A 20,546-nucleotide genomic window follows, 5' to 3' on the forward strand; every position below is an offset into this window, starting at 1 on the left:
CCTCTGGGGCGACTGGCAAGAAAGCAAGGAGGATGGTGTAATTCCGCTTGTCTCCCTGGCCAACTAACAGCCAATCCAAGCAAGATGCCTTTGCTCCATAAAGCACCAACCACGGTAGCTTCATAATTGCTTTTTTTTTCTCTTCTGATACCAAAAATTAATTTCACTATCAAGGGTCACGAGCGCCACAAACATACTACGACCAAGACTCCTGGGGGGTGCCTTTTAAGACCAGAATCATGACCTGTCATTATCGCCGTCTTAGTATCTGGGTTGAGCGGGCTGGCTAAGTGCGATAATGGGCCGGGCTGAGACATGGACCCTATTCGAGACAATTATCCCAAGTGAAGTTTTCGTACGAGTATTTAGTAGGTTTAGTAGATATAATCATACTATCAACGGCGATGCACAATTATGTTAAAAAATGTGAAGTGATATTCTCAGTATCTTCTCAGCCTGCACATGTTTTTTCCACCAAAACCATACATATCCAAGCCATCCATCTCTATTTACCGGCCGGCCTACCCTTCCCGCACAACAACGAATAATTACCAAGGTCTGTAAAATAAAATAAAAACCTTTCGTGCAGAAAAATGGGCCCGGCCATCCCTGATATAACCTCTAGATCCGATAGCCCAGGTATTTACGGATCCGTCTAAGTAAGAGCAAATGTCAGATGTTGTGCATGGCTTCATAAACAAACGCCGGCGATGTGCTTCGCAAGTCGAAATGACTCCGGCCCCCCCCTTCCCGACAAGTATTTATGCAAAATTGTTTTTTTTTTCGAGTGGTAGGGGTTTTTGTCCCGTACAATTGTCCTCGAGAAAAAAAAATTAAATCATTTTGTGCTAGATGCATTTTTTATGACCAGACATCCTCCTGTAGAAAATGTATTAGTTGACGTGTGTCCCTTAGTTGGGTTTTTAGGGGACGATGGGGGATGAGACATACCTGGTACTGGTTTGCTGCTCTCATATTCTTGACAATCTCCTCTGCCTTGGACTCTGAGACGCCACGGCCCTCAGCAATGATCTGAGCCAGAACAGTGTTGACTTCACGGGCCATGTTGGCAGCGTCACCGCAGACATAGAAGAAGGCCTTTTGGGAAAGCAGGTCGCTGATCTCGGCGGACCGCTCCTTGAGTCTGTGCTGAACGTAAACCTTTTTGGAAGATTCTCGAGAGAAGGCAGTGACCAATTCGAACTTGTCGCCAAGGGCTTTCTTGTATTCCTACACATGGCAAAAATGATGAGTCGACGGGAATCAAAAAGGAAAGAAGGGAGAACATACCTCGAATTCAGATTCGTACATGAAATCCTCAGTGCTCTTACGGCAGCCGAAAAACAGAATAGTGCGACCAACATTGATACCTTCGCGTGCCTGCTGGGCTCGCTCCTGGATGAAACCTCGGAAAGGAGCAACACCAGTTCCGGGGCCAATCATGATAATAGGCTTGGCAGGGTCGGACGGCAGCTTGAAGTTGGAGTGGCGAACGTGAACCGGGACGTGAATACCATCGTACTTGTTACGGGGACCGTGGAGCTCGTAGGTCAAACCAAAAGGCGAAGGTTCGGGATCTCCATTCTGCTTCTGCTTCAAGGCCAGCAGGTAGTTGGTGGCGACGCCGCGGAACGGGTCCTGTCGGCCGACAACCATGGACGACTCGACGACGGCGGTGACGGAAATCTTCTTGGGCTGAACGTGGGAAGAGGACGAGATGGAGTAGTAGCGGGGCTGCAGCTTGGTCAAGCCTTCAATGAAAGCAGAGAAGGGGATCTTGTCCCAGGTCTCTCCGTTGCCGACGTGTTCCAATAAGCGAGCAATGTTGAAGAGCTGAGAACCGGTCTTCTCATGGAAGTAGTCCTTGTCGCTACCCAGCTTGGTCATCTCAGTCTTGATCTCCTCGTTAGGAGCAAAAGCAGCGAGAGTGGAGACAAATTGACGGGAGACGGGAGCACCAATTTCCAAGTGGTAGCGGACGATAGCATCATAAGTGGTCGGGGTCGGGAAGGGAACCTTGGCAGTGGGCTCAAGAGCCTTGACGGAGATGACTTGCTCACGCTTGTCGGTAAGTCCAGTGACGCGCAGGAATCGGTCGACCTCGTCACCAGCGTTGGTAGGCCAGATGGCAATGTGGTCACCAGTAGTGTACGACAGGGTGGAGCCGCTGATGTCAATCTCAAGGTGGATGCAGTTCCTGTCCTTGACCTTGAAGAGTTCGTAGGATTCGGCAATGGGGGCAATGTACGGGTTGTGAGCGTTGAAGGGGCCCTTCTGGGCGCCTTCAAGGTGCATCTTATTGGGCTCGCCGAGGTAGACTTCGGGGGACTGAGGAGTCAGGCCCTCACGGACAGTAATGCCAAAGACGGGTTCGTAGACGGCCTCGCGCTCTTCCAGGCCCATGTGAGCAGCCAAAGCAGCCCACATGGGTTCCTTCCAAGCCAAAAAGTCCTCTTCCATGGTTCCAGCGCCATCGTCACCCTCGCCAGCGTTTCCAATGCGGTGAGCGCCATACTTGGTCAGGAGCCTGTCGACATCCCTGACCATGGAGTTGTAGTGTTCGTAGGTGTTGTTACCGAGACCGAAAGCGACGTAGTGGAAGTTGTCGAGAGGAGCGTCTTCGCCGCCCTGGGAGAAGGCGACGTCGTCTCCGTTGATGAACTCGTAGAATTCGACGGCGTTATCAGTGGGCTCGCCCTCGCCGTAGGTGGCCATGACGAAGAAGGCGATCTTGTCCGAAGGCAGGGTATCCATAGCGTCGAAGTCGTACTCTTCTAGGTCAGCGACCATGGTCTCGAGGCCGAAGCGGCTCTTGCCCTCCTTGGCAAGACGAGAGGCGTAGTCCTCAGCGGTACCAGTCTGCGAGCCATAGAAGATGATACAGTTTTTGCCAGACTCCTCCATCTTCTCGACAAAGTTGCGCGTCTTGCCCGCCCTGGCGGCATTGCCGTTGAGGTAGGCGGCATTGGCATAGGGATCCTTCTGCTTGGCCCAGAGCGTGCCCTTTGTCAGGTAGGCAAATGTTCCCAGCAGGATGACACCCAGGACCAGGATGTCCAACGTGTCCAGTTCCGCCATGGTGGCGGGGTTGCAGCAGCAACAGGCGATGCTCTGCCTCTGCTCTTCTCTCAGTCAAGTCAAGCGAAACCCGCGAATCAGCAAAGCGAAACAACGCAAGCAAAGAAACCAGGTGCTCGAGAGTGTCGCGCAAGTCGGTCCCCCTTGCAGCAACAAAAAGTGTTGGCTTTTGTCGATTTAAGGCTGGATCTGTCTGCCGGTTTTGCGCGGCCTAGTCCGGAATAATTGGACGGGGGAGGGGTCGGACGAGAGAGAGGGTGGGCCGTGGCGCGGAATAGAAAAAAAAAGAATCAAGCCAACCCAGCCAGATAACGGAGCCTGGCGGGTGAGAAGCCACGGCTTATGCTAACGTGTGCTTGGTATCGCCCTACTTTGTTTGCGGGCAAAAGTCAGCCCGATGTCGTTCTCAGCCCCTGGGCAAGAAGACGGGAAAGGAGAGATTGAGAAGGAAGAAAAATTAAAAAAAGAAAAGAAGAAAGTTTGGTCAAGTTTGGCTGGACTTGGAGGGGGGAACAGCCTCTTTTTCACATGATTCGACTTCGGGATTATGACCAGGCATTGCTCAACAACCTCAGCTTACATGTACTTTCCGTGTACGTGTAAATCTGATTGAGGAATTCCGCCCCATTGCCGGCTCCGCCCCCCGGCGACGGACTACGGAGTAGTGGTGCAGCCCGCGTGCAAATTCAATGTTGACGGTGCGAGAGAGTGAAACCATTCCGAGTGCAAGGCTGTCTAGTTCCATGCATTGCGTCCGCTTACTAGTCTAGCAGGGTTACCTGTGTCAATCCCATCGAGATTGCATCCTATCAGAGACTCAATGCCCAAGTTGGTGATAAGAGGCCACGTTGTAGGTACTAAGGTATCGGTGAGCAGCACAGCTTGCAACAAGGTAATACATATGACGTTGAATAGCTCAGAAGAGAGGCAACAACCAACAGTGTGTCTATATAACATTGTATACAACATCAATGATAGCCAGCTCTACCGCGTGGAGAAAACTCGGCAACAAGTTGAGGCTATTTGCTATTAGTCCTAGGTACTAACAACCGCCGACTCTTAAAGAGACCAAAAGAAGAAACCCCAATAACCCGATCTCGCTCAAGCCAGCCAGCTTTGATCAACTGGCCCATGAGACATTTTCCCAACAGCCAGGACACTCTTGCACTGGTCGCATCTTAATTTCGTACCCGGCAGGCTCCTAGCGGGGCGAATGGCCTGAGACCACTGATTCCATCGTGTCGAGGACGAGCGACATGCAAAACCCGAGTACGGGGTATGGAGTCCGAGGCGTCGGCGCGGCGTCGGATCAAATGGTGGCACCGCCAAGGTACGGGGCTAGGGCCTGCGGTTCTGGGGGACAACCAAGTACCATGCGGGTACCTAAGATAATGCGCATCAGCTCGTACGAGCTACTCTACTCGTACGAGCAACACATACATCCGATGCGTTTTCATTCTAAATACTACATTGAAAAGGCTGCTGCAACTCTATTATACCTTGATTGGCATCTGCATCCTAGGGTATTAAAAGAAGGAAGAGACTCAACCGGAATAAGGAGAGCTGTGGTGATGGAAGTTGATGGAAACGATACAACACTATCATCAGCCATGCGGCAGTGGATGTGGATGGCAAGAAGGGTTACACTTTATGCTCTCGTGCATGAGTAGTCAGCCATGACTAGACCTGGTTGCAGATAACTGATCACCACACTACCGAGATCTTTTTCGTCTTCCAGCTGCAATGTGCTTGGCCCTGGCCCCCATGCTCACCTCCTCGCGTACACAATTAATATCAGGACAAGTGTTCATACAACCGCGGAGCCCTCCGAACTGCACCTGCAATGACACACTGCGGTAGTCTTCCAATTGCAGATTTGCAGTTAACAGGCTTTGAACCGGAAACGAGCACCTTTGGCCCTGCCCGTCTTCTCCCGTGGGCGTCGGTCTCGGTCGTCGCGTATTCGGGATGTCCGCGGAAGCGAGGCTTGCGAGCTGCTATCCGTCGGAACCTCTTCCGAATTTATGAGCGACGAAAAGACGTCCAAATATCCCGAGCAAAGGCGCGCAATAGATCGAAATGCTGGGGAAAGGAATATAACGGGTAAGTAAGGAGATCTAATACTCCCCGCCTCTATTTCCTTGCCGATTCCGATTCCCCAGGAAATCCAAGTGCCGGCGCTTTGGTCCATTTGCTGGAGAGCACGCGCCACCGACGCTATTTGGGAGGGCTAACATACCGCATTTGGTGCAGTGTCGTCAATGTCTATCAATTCGGCATCGAGCTAGAAATCCGCGGCAACTGTGCTTCGAGTTGACCCTGCGGCTTTCGGACGGCAGAATGCGGGGACTCTCCCTCCCTCCGTATTTTTTCGTTTCTTTTTCCTTTTCCTCTTACCAACCACCAAGGAGAGATCACATGCATATATAAAATTGGGTGATGCTTTCCTTCCGCATGGCCGTGGCGTCCCAGACAGACATCAGCCAAGGCGCTACCCTGGAGCTCTCCGCATTTTCAAAATCTCCCTTACATGATCTAGTTGACACCGGTCCAAGTTCTCCCCACAAAAAAAAAAAGAAAAGGCTCAGAGGCAAAGGCAAGGGAGAATTAGAAGAGGTAAAAAAGACAACTCAAGGAGATAGACAATGCTATTCAGATTTCGACCTAGCTTCGCATCCCGGAGGACCCTTAATCCGCGGCCAATCGTCTGCCCGCCGGCTGCCCCTCCCTTTATCATGGCCGCCGCTGATAGGACCAGCCAAATGCCCTTGCAGCTCTCGCAAGACACCTTCTAAGCCCAGGCGGCTGGGGAAAAATAGAAGCAAAGAGCCCAAGCCGGGCCCTATAAGGAATTAGTCTCGCTCGGACAGCGTAACGGGGAGCCAGGCTAAATTGACTATCCTGCTGTGTTTCCCTGCTCTGTGCTTCCCGGCTGCAGCCGTGTCATCGTACTGGCTGATAGCTCCAAGACTTGCTGTTTGGCGTCATCGTTGGAACAGCGCATGCTACCGTAGGCAGATGATGGGATTGGGCTGCGGTCCGATTCGAGATGGGTAAGTAGAGCGAGATTTCTGCCTCTGCCTCTGACCCTGATTAGCAAGCTCCAGTTGGAGTTGGTTTGGTTGATTGATTGATACAATTTCAAATCGAATGGCGTTGCTTGTCTTGCGTCTGTGTGTCTCGACGGGCGCACCAAAAGCCTCGTTTTTGTCAAGTCTAGCTGCTGACAGATGAACGCGCCCAGTGCCATCGCAATCGGCGCCGGACAATGCTCACGAGTCCGCCAAGTTCCCGAGGCCTGCGGCGAGGCTCGATGAGGAATCCGACTGGGATCAGACATATCGCCCTCCCCCTCCGGCCTTGGACCCGGCCTTGCGCCATCCTCCAGATCCGGCCGAAAAGACGACTCCTCTACCTCTGCCGTTGACATCGCCGCGAACTCTCGGGCCTCCCCCGCGGTCCAACGCCGTTGATCCGCCTCTTAGCTCGGCCAAGACCACGTATGGCCATCATCGCCAGACGTCCATCGTTCACGGCATCCAGCACTCGAGAAATGGCAGCGGCGCGAGCTCTTCGTCCAACCCGCTCAGTCCCCAGATGATTGCGGCTGCTGGCTTGGGCCTTGACCGAGTAGATTTACAGACGGCCCTAGCACGCTTAGAAGGGGATACTGCGCCCCCCAGGCCTGTTGCTACACCGACTGGGCAGCAGGCAAATTCCAGCGATGGAACCTATCCGATGAAGCGATCGCCTTCGGGCAACGCTGTTACCCCTCCAGGGACGGCTCCTTCGCGAAGAGCAGAGAGAATGCATAGCAAGTCGAGGCGTGACCATCCATCACGCTCGTCCCGCCACCACCGAGACGAGCAGAAGACTGTGGGCGAATATGCGCTGCATGTGCTGTTTACATCTGTGAGATGAGCCGAACCAGATATGACAATATGACATGATATGCTAACGCACCTGGAACAGTTTATTGCTCAAGCAGAAGAGAAGCTGAACGAATGTATAACCACCCCGTTTGACCCCGAACCTCAGATTGACAAGATATGCGGTCCTGGCGTGGACCCGGCCTTTGACCAACTCATCGTTGCCCTTGGCCATATCGCGAGTCCCAAGCCCAAAAATCTGATAGACTCGATGATGCTTTGGAGGAAGAGTAAAAGCGATGCTGCCAACGAGGCGAGGACGCAGCTGCAACAATTGCGAGGGGCTCAGGGCCAGCCCCTGTCACCTCTGCTGCGCAGAAACACCGAACCTGTCCCAATTGGACCCGTCATCTCTAATGGATCCGACAGTGGCCTCTCCGGAGGCAGTATGCTAGCTTCAAAGCAAGAGTTTGTAGCCCAGCAAGAGCGCCGCTCAACTGTTTCCATCTATATCCTCTGCCGCGTCTTGCTCGAGGTCATATGCCAGAGCAGCCTGGCGGCCATTACCCCAGAAGTAGAAGACAAGCTTGAGAGCATCATCTTTGGCCAGCTCAAGATTGCGGATAGCGAACAGCTGCTGGCCTCGCCCTTGAAGATGGCCAATTGGAACCTTTTTGCCCTTCTTCTTGGTCATATGAGCGACATAAACTTTGCCGGCGTTACGAAGAGGTTTATCGAAGATCTTGACAATTCCCTAAGTGAGCGTGTGGCCAAGAGTCCCACCTCCTTGTCTAGTCGTGTGGATGTCAATGACGGAAAGATGGATCTTGTTCTGGGGGGTATGAAACACCTTCGCATCAAAATCTCACCTGAAGATGCCTGGGAACAATCCTGCGATTTCCTCGTCTCTCTGGGCCGCCTTTTCAATAGATCCCATGGTCAAAGAGTGAAAACAGCCTTTTGCCAGATTATCGACTTGCTGCTCCTTGGGATTGCTTCCAAGGCGAGTAATAGCCACCTGATGCATCCAAAGTGGATGGAGGTCGTGGCAGCCATTGGACCACGGCTGGCACAAATGTTTACAAAGCCGCGACACTGGGCCGTCGCATTCCCGCTCACAGCCACGATGCTTTGCGTTTCTTCGCCGGATAATTTTGGAGCTCAGTGGCTACAGCTGGTCCTACCTCTGCAGACGAAGATAAAGGACCGACTGATGAAGCCGCTGTGCCTACAAGTCATCTCCCGCTTGGTGTGGACTTACCTCTATCGTACCAACGATACCTTTCAAAGTGTGGCACGGAAGCTGGATGATGTTATCAAGCTGGTGCTTCCACCCTCCAAGCGCGGCGTCGTTGCATCTGATGCCACCATCACGGAGCCCCTGATTCAGATAATTCGCATCATTGGGTTCAAATACCCCGAATTCTGCTTCCGCACCATAATATTTCCTCTCATCAATGCCGAGCTTTTCATTGCCAATAAAGAGCTGAGAGTTGAGCAGCTGGACCCGGATAGAATTGTAGTTGGCATCAGAGCTTTCTTGTGCATCATGTCAGATTTGGAAAAGGGGGAGCAAGGCAGGCCACCATTTCCCCAGTTGTACGACTCGGGGACGCCAACAATCGCAGAACGATTCCCAGCATCACCCATGTTAGCACCGCCTCGCAGCGCTTCTATCTCCGTAGCGAGCTCTTCGACAATACGAGAAAGCCACGTTTCGCGTCCCGTCCTCACACACGTACTAACGGATGGTGTCCGAGAGTACTACAACAAATTTTGCGAAATTCTTGGAAAGATCACCATTGTGTGCGATAACACATTTGGTGGCCAGGCCGCCCTGGATGAAAAGTTTGGCAGCCCTGGACCCAAGACGCCAATCACAGAATCCTTTACCTTTTCTCGGAGGGATGAGCATCAAACTGCGGCTGACCAAAAGCAGGCGTTTTATGAGCTGCTGCATGTTGCCGTTCAAGCGCTTCCGCGCTGCCTCTCCGTCGACATACCCTTCAACTCCCTCATCAATCTTTTATGTACAGGCACTGCCCATGTCCAATACAACATTGCGGAATCTTCTGCCAACTCACTCAAAGCAATTGCTCGCCAGTCTCGCGCGCAGCAAGTCACCATGGGGTTCGCCCGCTTCATCTTTAATTTTGATGACCGATACTCGACCATGTCTGACGGAGGGATGCTTGGGGCTAATCATATCGAGAATACGCTACGGCTCTATGTCGAACTCTTGAAAATATGGATAGAAGAGATTAGGCAGAAGGCTAGAGACGCCGCTGCGGCGGGCGAGTCCGAGGCCAACGGGCCCGGTGACCGGGCTCTAGAATTCTCTGGCATTTGGGCCGAAGTTGACCAGGCTGAGGCGCATGGATTATTCTTCCTTTGTTCCCAGTCACGTCGCGTTCGATACTTTTCCATTACAGTCCTCCGTCTCATTACCGAGTTTGACAAGGCTCTTGGGAAAGACACATCGGAAGAAAAGGACTCGTTGAGGTTGATCAATGTTCTTGAGAATGACTCGTCTCAAGTGATGAACTTTGACGACGAACACCTATCCGTTGCTGAGCGTAGCAGGCTTCAGCGAGGCTTGCAGAATGGCAATGGCAAAGGCGCCCTCGTTGAGCTCTGTACCAGTGAGGTGACCTACGATACGACACTGTGGTTCAAGATATTCCCCAACTTGATGCGGATTGCCTTTGAGAAATGCCCATTAGCGGTCACAATCTGTCGAGACCTCATCTGCAACCGCGTACTTCAAATGTACAAACCCATTGTCTATCTGTCTGAACCTACAAGAGGCCCATACCACACCGGCGAGGGCATTCACAATAACCGTCCCGTGCCCAGGTCGCCCACTACTCAGCCGGAATCGATAGTGGAGCAGTGGAAGCTGTATCTCATCTTTGCATGTACCACTCTGGCAGATCCAGGGAGCGTGCCACAGAGCATTCCCAAAGATGCCATTCAGCACACGCGCAAGTCCTCCAAGCCCGCTTCGGCTGATAAAAACGTGACGGCAAGGACTCTTTTTAAATACTTGATCCCGCTCTTGTCTGCCACATCAGTATCTGTACGGGATGCCGTTGTCGTTGCCATGGGATCGAGCAATATCCACATATATCAGACCTTACTAGAGGAACTCCAAGGCCAGGTATCTCGCTGCAACGACGATGCTCGTGCGAGAATCCACCAACGGACAAACAGTAGCCCTCGCAGAAATCGCAAAATGGATCTTCTGAGAACGGAAATCACACATGTTTTCAAACTGACTTCGCATTTCCTCAAGGATCCCATTGTTTATCAGTCTGAATTCTTCCTCAACACCTTGACCGCGTATGCCAAGGACCTCAAATTATTCCTAATGGATGGAGAGGTACAGATGGATTGGGATTTTCAAAAATTGAGAAGATATTATTGTGGACTCATGGAGTCGCTGTTTGAAGGAATCAACCGGACGAGCGACCCAACTCGCTGGATGACGTTTGAATCTCGTAAATCGGCATTTTCTCTCATGGAAGACTGGTGCGGATTCTCTCCCAACCAGAATGAGATCCGGGCTAGAGAGGACAATATGCGACAGAGCCTGATGGATCAGCAATCCTTGGGCGAACGGGGCACGGCCACTGCGGCCATGGAAATCGAGAAACGTAACCTGAGGACTGCAGCCCTGAGTGCCATGTCTGCATTGTGTGGCGGGCCTATCACCTTGACGACTGAGAGCGGCGCTACGCTGCAATTTGATATTCGCCGAATGCTTGCCTGGATTGAGGCCATTTTCAATTCGGGCAGCGACAAGATGAACGTCATCGGCAGGAGAGCTCTAAAGAATCTCGTGGTTCACAACAAAGAGTATCCGTATCTGCTGGAGCATTGCATCGCGCGTTGTTACCTGGCTGACGTCCCTAAGGTTCTTGAGAGTTACTTCATAGTCACTGTCGAAGTGCTACAAGAGCATGGCGATTACCCTTGTCCCTTCTGGAAGCTTCTTGCGTTGTGCCTGTTTATGCTGGGAAATGATCAAAGCGAGATCAGGTCCAAGTCTTCAACTGTGCTGAGGATATTGGAGACTCGCCAACAAAGAAACTCCAAGATCCAAGACTTTGACATTAGCATCTCAGATAAGACTCAAGCTGTGTACAAGCTGGCCCAGTTTGAGATCTCAAAGCGACTCGCTAACCAGTATACGGAACTCGCCTTTCATGTCATCTCCGAGTTTACCTTGTACTTTAAGGATCTTCAACCGGCAGCGCAGCGAAATGTCGTTGCAGTTGTTTTGCCCTGGATCCAGGCAATTGAACTGACGCTGGATCCGAATGGCGGCCCTACAGCGCAATCCTACGTCCTTTTGGCAAACTTATTGGAAATTACAATCAAGTCAGGGGGCGCGCTGCACAATGAAGTCCAGGCCCTATGGCAAGCGCTTGCTACTGGACCGCATCTTGGGAATGTGCGTCTCGTGCTGGATTTCATCATGCAGCTGTGCCTAGAGCGTCGTGAACAGAACTTTGTCGAGTACGCCAAACAAATTGTCGTCTTCCTTTCCACATCCAACAGCGCGCCTGGCATCAAAGTTGTCGAGTTTCTGCTGATGCAGATCAACCCCAAAGCCATGGTCCCTATCGAAAAGACTGGGATATCACAGGCGCCGCCTGACACCAGCAGCCTGCCTTACTGTGCAGATTTGGCGGAGGCTCTCCCTGTGGGCACAAAGCAGGCCGGGTTTTCTCTCGGTCAGCTTTCGCTAATTTTGCTCGTGGATCTCATGGTGTCTCCAGTCCACCTTACACAGGAGAGCGTCCCGCTTCTACTGCATGTTGTTACCGTGCTTTGGGATCACTACACTCCGTTGGTCCAGGAGCAGGCTCGCGAGATGTTGGTGCATCTCATTCATGAGCTGGTCATGTCGCGCATTGACGACCAGACGGATCCTCACCACAAGGAATCCATAGAGGAACTGATAGACTTGGTTCGTCGGCATGACCGTTCCGTTGTGTGGAGCTATGAAGACAGCAATGGAAAAGTCAATGATCATGAGAACAAAGTCCCCCCAAGCATGGAATATCTCACAAATGAGGTCGTAAGAACCTTTGAGGTATCGTTCCCGGGAATCAAAGAACAATGGGGCAGGTTGTCGTTGACATGGGCTACCTCGTGCCCGGTTAGACACTTGGCATGTCGCTCATTCCAAATCTTCCGATGCGTCCTCACGTCCCTGGATCAGTTCATGCTTGGAGATATGCTTGCCCGCCTTTCAAATACGATTGCGGACGAGGACCCTGAAATCCAAGCATTTTCTATGGAGATTCTGACGACTCTCAAGACACTCATCGTCAAATTAGACTCTGAGAAACTCATCACCTTCCCGCAGCTGTTCTGGACTACATGCGCATGCTTGGAGTCTATCAATGAGCGTGAATTCCTCGAGGCGGTAGAGATGTTGGACGAGCTAATTGGCAAAGTCGACTTCAGAGCCCCCCATGTGAGGAAGTTGATTGCAGATGGACAACCAAGTCGGTGGGAGGGCCAATTTGAAGGGCTTCAGCCCTTACTTCACAAAGGCTTAAGATCGTCGCTCTGCTGGCAGCCAACGCTCGACATTATGGATAAGCTCGTCATGCTTCCCGGAGATGGCCTCATTGGAGATGATAACCGGCTATTCTTTGCTTTGCTGGCCAACTTTCCACGTTTTCTGGACGAACTAGAACGAGGTGGTCTCAGCCCGGAGGCAACAAACACGGCTAGGATACTCCTCGCTGAATCCGATAGGCAGGGTCTCGAAGGCATTGCGCTTATTATGGACGGCTTGATTTCCGACCACTTTCAAATCGCCGAAGATTTCATGAACCAGCTCTGTGGAGCACTTCGCGAGTTTTATCTGCCGCATATGGAGTTTAAGATGATTACGTTTCTGATTGGGCTGCTTACCAACTCGCTCTCCTGGGTCAAGGTTCAAACCATGCGTATTCTCTGCCTGGTTATTCCAGATATCGATATGCGCAACCCAGAAATTGCAGTCCACGGCTCTGATCTCATATCCCCGCTGCTGCGCCTTTTGCAGTCCGAGTTTTGCATGGGGGCTCTCGAGGTGTTGGATAACATCATGACCATGTCTGGAAGCCACATGGATAAGCAGCATCTGAGAATGAGCATGGCTCGCTTGACATCCAGAACTGTGCGGAAGGAGTACGAACGCGCTCAGAGCCTCTTTGGTATTCCAGAATTGTCCGGATGGGCCATCCCTGTTCCCGCTCGGAAGACGGAGGCTACAAGAGCCAATATCCACGCCGCCTTTTACATGTGCCAAAGCGCCGAGGGCTCGTCAACCGAGCCCACCCCCACGGCAGAAGTTGAATTCCATTCGGAAGACTTCCCCTATGGATACTTTGACTCCTTGGAGCGGTCGGAAACAATGTTGTCTGATGAAGCCCGAGTAGACGTTCACCCAGGCGATCTAGTTACCAAGCTGGATAGCCTTGATGACTTCTTTGACGAGCCTGCAAGTCCTCACACGGATGATGATGGACGCTCCTCTCTTACTATTACCGAATTTACTCCCGAGTCGTACGAGACGGGAACAGAGCTCTACGACGAACAGATATTGCCAATCCTGCACGAAGCGTCCACTAACAACACTTCGTTTCAAAACGGATTTGTCGATCGACCCGCGGTGGTCTTTTCTCGAGAGCATGCTGCCAATACAATGACTCCGGGGGCGTTCACAGTTGGCCGCGTCTTATCGCCCCCAACCCGCCCCGGTCTCCACGCTCGATCCATTACATCGCCTTCCGCACCGTCGTCTCATTACCCGCATGACTTTGCATCTGATGACGAACTGGTCATGGGCGGCTTTTCAGACGCAGACGACGAAAGAATCGATCTGGGAAGCATGGACGACGCCTCGTTCTCGCTGGGGAGCAACAGACAGGGCGCTCCGAACCCAAACTTTTTGCGCCTCACAAGCAGATCTCGGGAGCGGCAGAGAGATAAAGCGCCGCCGCAGCCGGTTCCTAAGATGTCGAGCAAGTTATACGTCACGAATATTCCTGGACAAGGCGACGTTATTTAAAAAAAAAAACCCCAAAAATATTGGTTGAAACCCTAAAACAAAAGCTATATAGAGGTTTTTTTTCCTTTGGTTTATATTTCTTTTCCTTCGTTACGAAATGTTATGAGGCATGTGGGAGTTTTTCTGAGATGAGATGTTACTGAAAATGGGAAATAGATGGACATGAACCTGTATGAGTCACTGACAAACAAATAATACCCTTTTGGCAGTTGTTATAAAAATTTGGGAAAAAGAAGAAGAAAAACAGGGAGGGCGATGGCACATGCCTAGGAGGATAGTGTGAGTTGCGGAGTTGAAAATAGGGGGATGGATGCTGGAGGGAGGGGGGGAGTTGGATGTGTATGGGTGGTGGATGCAGATAATAGTTATTTTTCTCTAAATGTGAAAATGGTGGGCTTTTGAGATAATTTTAGCCATTGTGACGAGCTTTTAGAAGCTGATAGATGATAACCTATATACATATTTGTTGCTACCTTATGCATGGAGGAGTGCGGCGTATATCTATGAGCTTTGTCAAAGGCCGGCGATATCGAACTTGGGAGAGCATGATTCCTTGCTAGGCAGTATCCCAAGTAAACACTAATCTACTATATAGTAAAGAAAGACTCTATGACCATTTTGAACCATCAATTTAGACATAAGTTATGTAGAATCAAGAGGATTTATATCAGTGAAGTCGAATTACAGGGTAATTAAAACGGAATGGCCAGCCAGCTCCAAACTTGGCCGCCCAGCATCTCAAGTTTACAATAGGAGATGTATTCTGTACATAATTCGACATACTGCATATTAGTGGAGAGCAATAATAGTAGAGAGAATAGTGACAATAGAAAAATGACAGCGATGGCATTCACAGTGAAATATTGGAAGCTTGATGCAAAGAAAGATGAAGCACGTGACCGCAAGTGGGCATTTAGGTTGGGTACATCTACTCTAGCACAACTCTATTGTGAAGTCATACCATTCAAGCAACTCATCCATAACTACCAAAGCAAAAACAAAACAAAGTCAACAGATACGATTTATTCAATCCCTCTGAATATCTCCTATCTTGACCCGAAATTCTAGTGACTATCCAATTCGAGCGAGGGTTGCCAGCGCAGAACAAATCTGATCGCGCGGGGCACATCTCACACCACAAAGTTGCGCTTATACGCCGACCCGGTTACATTTGCGTCATAAGAGATTAAGGGAAACCTCGCATCCGATATAACAAACTCATTCTCATCTCACCACCTCTCATCTCAGAACTCATCATGGCCTCAGTACTGAAAGACAAGGACGAAATGGAGTCCGCAATCTCAAAGCTCGCAATTGACTCCGCAAAAGCGGCACCAAAAGGCAAAGCCAAGGCCAAGAAGCCCGTAGCAGACTCATGGGAGGACGAAGACGTGTCCGACGAGGAAGATGAAGAAGACGACCAGGCCACAGACAAAGACGACGCGGAAGCAGAAGCAGGCACATCAACCCCATCGTCACTCGCCACGCCCGCCGTCCCGCCGCCAACACCCGCCTCACCTTTAGGCTACGAGTCGCCTCATGAATGGGCGTCTCTCGGCAGCCAGAGTCACAGCCAGAGTCAAAGTCACAGCCAGAGCCAAAGCCCAATGGCGACGTCGGCGTCCGGGAGCGGGGCCGGGACGCCGGCGAAGAGGCCGGAGAAGACGGACGCCGTGGCGAGGCGCATGATTGCGGCGGGTTTGGGGCTCAAGGCGCCGCGGCAGACGGAGGAGCAGCGGGCGTACCAGCGGTCGGTGAGGGAGCAGGAGAAGAAGAGAAGGGATGCGGAGAGGGCGGAGGAGGAGAGGCAGAAGGAGTTGGCGGAGAAGGCGAAGGCGGCTGTGTGGGATGATTGATCTTTTTTAATGTGTACGGAGTGCTATGGATGGACTTTTGTTTTTGGGTAGTTTCTTGAGATGCTGGTGTAACATGTTGATGTATATAATCAAGCGCAGGATTTTGCTTCAATCTATGGGGTTTTCACTTGCCCCTATTCTAAGCAAAGGGGAGGATTCGACATGCCAGCGGGAGCGTAGCCTTGACCTGACTGGCTTCATCGTATGTGAGTCAAGATCCATGCTGCTTATGAAGTCCTCCAACTTCAACAGCAAGGGAGTGACCATGAAAGCCCTCTTCAAACAAACGGCAATGGCTCTCCATTCTTAACAAGAACAACCTCACCAACATCCCTCCCCCCTCCCCTCCTCAACGCAACATCAACCCCTTCCAACCCGCCCTCCTCCGCCCTCTGATTCCAAAGCATCTGCCTCACAACCCCATCTTCCCCCTCGCAACAAAAATACCCCATCGGCATCCCCGCCCTACCCAGAGCATCCCTCATGCCCTTCGTCGCAGTCTTTTCCGCCACCAGCAGCCCCAGCACGCCTTGTCCCCTCCACCCGGCCGGCGCCCCGGCGAACGATCCTTCTAGCTCGCGGATCATGTGCGGGCCTACTCGCTGGATCCCGCCTTTACACTGCACCAGGACCTTGATTGCTGGGGCTGTTGATGATGGTACTGTCCATTCGCCTACTAGGTCGACGCCAAAGTCTGATGCGCCGCCTATTCTGCGCAGCGAGAAGCCGTATCGCCTTAGACGCTCCAAAACGAGATACTCGTACCGTGTCCCTGTGAAGACGGGCGATTTCTCGTCCAGGCCACGTCGCTTTGCATCTTCGAGGAATGACTCGAGGTCAGAGTGCTGGGACGACAGCGGGGAGGAAGATGAGGAGGAGGAGTTATGGTGCTTCGGCTTGGATTTCGTAGACGTTGTTGCGCTTGCAAACCCGCGGACAGCGGGCATCATACGGGGTACTTTGGTAGTAACATGGTTGCGGATAATGCCTGTGACATTAAAAAGTATGCCATAGCGTGGCATTGTCCGTCATGAATCAAAAGCTCAAGTGTGATGTTCCGTCTTATACCATTGGGAGAGGTTGACTTCACATGACACTGATATTCAGTAAACGGGGCGTATCCCACCAAGACCGCTTATTGGAATATAGAGCTGCAGCCGTCTGTATTGTGAGTAGAACAAACGTTCAATTATTTTACACATGCAATTTTAGCTTTGCAAAAATGTTTGAATCGATTTCATTATATTTGGTAGCTACTGAAGCTTAAGAATACTTTTCATCTTCTGCATTAATGGAAAGCTAACGACATGTCTTGATACATGTAGGTTAAGGCGCACAGTAAAAGCGTAGTTGAGTATACACGTGCTTTTGAAAAGTCACAGAATGGAGAGCGTAGCGTCAGAATAAAAACTACTCACCTAATTGCAGGGAAAATATGAAAAGGGGAAAAGAACCAATAAGCAGTAATCTATGCCGAAAAATAATAATCCGCCCAATCAAGAAGAGCTTTGAAGAGGACTCAATCCTGTGTCTTCTAGTGTTCCAACGTCCAATATCGCCTGGGATAAGTGTGGTATGTCATGACAAACAAGGATCAAAAGAAAGAAAATGGAACGTAGGTGAATATGATGTACATGCTCTGAAGCAAATGACCGCGAAGACACTGTTCAATCTTGCACGGAAGCGGAAAGACGGATAAGTTTCATTGTTCAGTCCGTCTGCTGAGGCTTTACGCCTAGGCCACGCAGGCGCTGAGAGAGCAGTCCCTCAGGAGCATTTCCAGGAGAGCTGCTAGAAGCAGAGCGGCTAAAGGCGTTTCCTCCGTAGCCAGCGTCGCCCCTGTTGAGCTTCTCGTATTGCGATGGGCCCCAGGTGTCAATGCCTCCCGAGTTCATGGTGGACGGGCGGCTGTTGGCTAGTGAAGACGAACCGTTGAGCGAACCATGTTCCACGACGGCTCCATCGGAACCACCATTGCTCTCGTTACTAGCAGTGTTTGGCTGCGGAAGACGCAGAGGGATTAATTCCATGGGAGTGACGCTGCCGCGACCAGAGCTGGGCGACGGAGCCGTCATTGGCATTTCCTCAGGAGATGCAAGGCCGTCCATACCATCAAAGGTCGACGCGTTGCTGCTCATGAAGATGCCCAAGCTGCGCCGCCGCAAGGCCTTCTCGCTGGCCAACATGGCTCCTGTGCCACTAGAAGTCGAAAGTGGAGGATTCATCACACGGATAGGCTTGTAGGGAGAGAAGCGCGGTTCGGGCAGCGTTGTTTCGTTACGCAGCTTTTCCTTGCCGTCAGGCACCCGGTTCGCAAAAACGATGCGGATGCTCTTGTACAGGTAAAAGCGCCCCTTGGCGGGCGAGCAAATGTGCAAGTGAACGAGATATCGGAGAATGGGGCGGTCGCCGTCCGCCTGGGACATGTTTGGTACATTATCAATTATGGGACCAGCAGAATAACTGCGCTGGCGAATAAAAGTCTTGGTTCCCGGCATCATGCCGGTCAAGTCATATGGCACTAGAAAGAGTTTGACTGCTGTCTTGTTTGGGTTCTTGATGACGATTTGAATCTGCCCTGTTTCAGGGATTCTATAGCTTCCTCCCGGGGGCGACCTCGGAGAAGCCGGTAGACGCTTGGACTTGGCAGCCTTTTGCCGTTCTCGATCCGCCTCCGTTTCTTGGACACTCATCCCGGCTGTTTCGCTGCTGGCCTGCTGCTTTCTGTCACTGTACCGGCTTTGTGCCTTTCTTCGCGACCTCGACTCCTCTTCGGGGTTGGAAAGTCCGTTCTCCAAGTCAATTTGGCCGACGTATGGGCTCGGGCCGTCGTCAAGGAGCGATCTCCCATGGGGAGCACCACCGTAGCTATAGTAGACGGCGGGGAAGGGGAGAGTTACATGCCGCGGGCATCTGAGGCTAGATTTGCAGCTGCCCTTTCCCATTACGCCAATCTGGGCAACAAACTCAAATGGCTTTGATGGTGTTGTTGACATGCGGCCACGCAGAATGCTCTCTTCGTATGAACCAACCATGGAGGCGTGCTGGATGGGCGAGGTGTCTGGGCCAAAGGATTGTCGTCGAGAGCGCAGCAAGGCTGGCGTCTGAGGAGAGGAGAAGTGGTGGTGACCGTGAGGGAAAGTAGGGGTAGAAGTCAAAGAACGGCGAGGCTGGTGGGCTTGATATGGCAGAGCACCCTCTCGTCGTGGCGGAAATCGTGACTGTGGCCGTGACCTTGAGGAGGGAGGGTGAAATGGCGAAGAATGATTTGAGTTGAGCTGGTGTCGCCACGTTGACTTGTATTTCATGGAGGGGAATTCAGGGGGCGTAGAGAAGTCGACATCTTCATTCGTCTCAGACTGGGCAAGGGGACTAGTCGGAGGTTGATACGCGAAGCTGGACAATGATGTTGATAGAGGAGAGGTATCGGACTTGAAGCCATCGGTGACATCTGTATCCAGCGGATGTGTTCTCCTACCATGGGCCCTTACTCCGTAGGGAAATGGCGTAAAGTGTCTAGGTGGTGAGGTTGCGAACCAAGCATGCTCAGCCGTCATTCGTCCTTGGGCACCAGGCCTGCCTGGGTCGTTGTGCTGCCCATTCTCAGATGCTGTTACGTCGCTCGTGAAATCGCCGCTATGAAAGGCTGATCTCGGTCGTTCGATGCTCAGCCCATCTCGTAGTCTCGCATCGACCGACTCTGGCAGCTTGGTTTTGTCTGGTGTAATCGGCGCTGGCGGTAGGAGATTAGGCGACTCGGGTGAGGTTCTGCCTTGCTCCTGGGCGCTATGGGAGTTTTCATGCTGAAGAATCGACTCAAGCTGGAGAGGATTTGGTTAGCAACAAGTACGAAAAGCCTCTAGAGATATGCGCTATGCTTGGGCTTACATGTCGGTTGGGGACCCAAGTTGGGCTCTCTCCCCGTTTCAACCTCTCTATCAGCTCGGCTCTATCCGATATCCTGTTCTCCTCGTCGCCCTTTGTTGTCGATGAATGCATAGGGCTATCGGGGACCGGGCCTTCGCAAAGTTCGGTTCGTAGACTCTCCTCAGACAAGCGACGGCTCCTCGCGGGTGCCGGCTCAATAGCGATAGGGCTAGAGGCCGGCGATTCATGATGAATGTCGTCTTGGAAGATGGGCATTTGCGGCTGATTTTATGGCGGTGGTTCCGCAGCAGCTCCAAAGCAGCTGGAAATTACCGTATCATGAGAAGAAGAAAGCATGAGTATCGAAAATTTCTGCCGCCGGGATGATGGACGCAGTCGCAGCCGGAAACGTCACCATCGGAATCGATCTACTGGCCGGGCTGTTCATCCAAGTGGGACGCTGTGCTGATGTCCTCGTGCTAGGTAGGGAAGATGCCGGAAAAGCTGAGCTACGGGGGTGTCTTGCTTCGGTTGCTGCACGTCTGTAGCAAGGGTCGCTGCAGGTAGACGAGGGCAGCGTTGCTTTCGGTTGGGGGCGAGTAGAAATGCTTCAGCTTGGATGGACAAGGGAACAAAGTTTCTTGTGTTTACTCAAGTAGTCTACATACTGCCGGGGTGTCGTTGGGCGGTGAATCACGCAAACATTACGTCGGAGCCCAAAGGACCCCGTGAAATGCCGATAGCGGGACGCCGGATAGCGCACGTTAGTGGAGTTTGGGGATCATTTACAGGTCATAGGTG

The 20,546-nt window shown here is 51.8% G+C and overlaps 5 protein-coding genes across 5 annotated transcripts; 2 read left to right on the plus strand and 3 right to left on the minus strand.

The window, feature by feature from the left end:
- Positions 1-861: 861 nt before the first annotated feature.
- M431DRAFT_71696 (hypothetical protein) lies at positions 862-3,078 on the minus strand (the record flags this gene model as incomplete). The annotated part of the gene is made up of 3 exons (XM_024921941.1): positions 862-879; positions 952-1,230; positions 1,291-3,078. 3 exons carry the CDS (start codon positions 3,076-3,078, stop codon positions 862-864), a joined length of 2,085 nt encoding a protein of 694 aa, XP_024780604.1.
- Positions 3,079-6,675: 3,597 nt separating this feature from the next.
- M431DRAFT_71605 (hypothetical protein) lies at positions 6,676-14,022 on the plus strand (the record flags this gene model as incomplete). The annotated part of the gene is made up of 2 exons (XM_024921928.1): positions 6,676-6,990; positions 7,051-14,022. The coding sequence occupies 2 exons, from the start codon at positions 6,676-6,678 to the stop codon at positions 14,020-14,022; spliced, it is 7,287 nt and encodes a 2,428-aa protein (XP_024780605.1).
- Positions 14,023-15,184: 1,162 nt separating this feature from the next.
- On the plus strand, positions 15,185-16,017 carry M431DRAFT_200357 (hypothetical protein). The gene is made up of 2 exons (XM_024913313.1): positions 15,185-15,806; positions 15,858-16,017. The coding sequence occupies exons 1-2, from the start codon at positions 15,279-15,281 to the stop codon at positions 15,876-15,878; spliced, it is 549 nt and encodes a 182-aa protein (XP_024780606.1). The 5' UTR covers positions 15,185-15,278; the 3' UTR covers positions 15,879-16,017.
- Positions 16,018-16,156: 139 nt separating this feature from the next.
- Positions 16,157-16,890, minus strand: M431DRAFT_489721 (hypothetical protein; the record flags this gene model as incomplete). The annotated part of the gene is made up of 2 exons (XM_024916718.1): positions 16,157-16,723; positions 16,831-16,890. The coding sequence occupies 2 exons, from the start codon at positions 16,888-16,890 to the stop codon at positions 16,157-16,159; spliced, it is 627 nt and encodes a 208-aa protein (XP_024780607.1).
- A 212-nt stretch (positions 16,891-17,102) lies between these two features.
- Positions 17,103-20,385, minus strand: M431DRAFT_104892 (hypothetical protein). Its single transcript, XM_024911560.1, has 2 exons — positions 19,767-20,385; positions 17,103-19,699 (listed from the first exon to the last, which is right to left on the minus strand). The coding sequence occupies exons 1-2, from the start codon at positions 20,019-20,021 to the stop codon at positions 17,588-17,590; spliced, it is 2,367 nt and encodes a 788-aa protein (XP_024780608.1). The 5' UTR covers positions 20,022-20,385; the 3' UTR covers positions 17,103-17,587.
- Between the last annotated feature and the right edge of the window lie 161 nt (positions 20,386-20,546).

This window comes from Trichoderma harzianum (genome assembly GCF_003025095.1).
Source record: "Trichoderma harzianum CBS 226.95 unplaced genomic scaffold M431scaffold_1, whole genome shotgun sequence".
In the NCBI taxonomy this organism is placed as follows: Eukaryota; Fungi; Ascomycota; class Sordariomycetes; order Hypocreales; family Hypocreaceae; genus Trichoderma; species Trichoderma harzianum.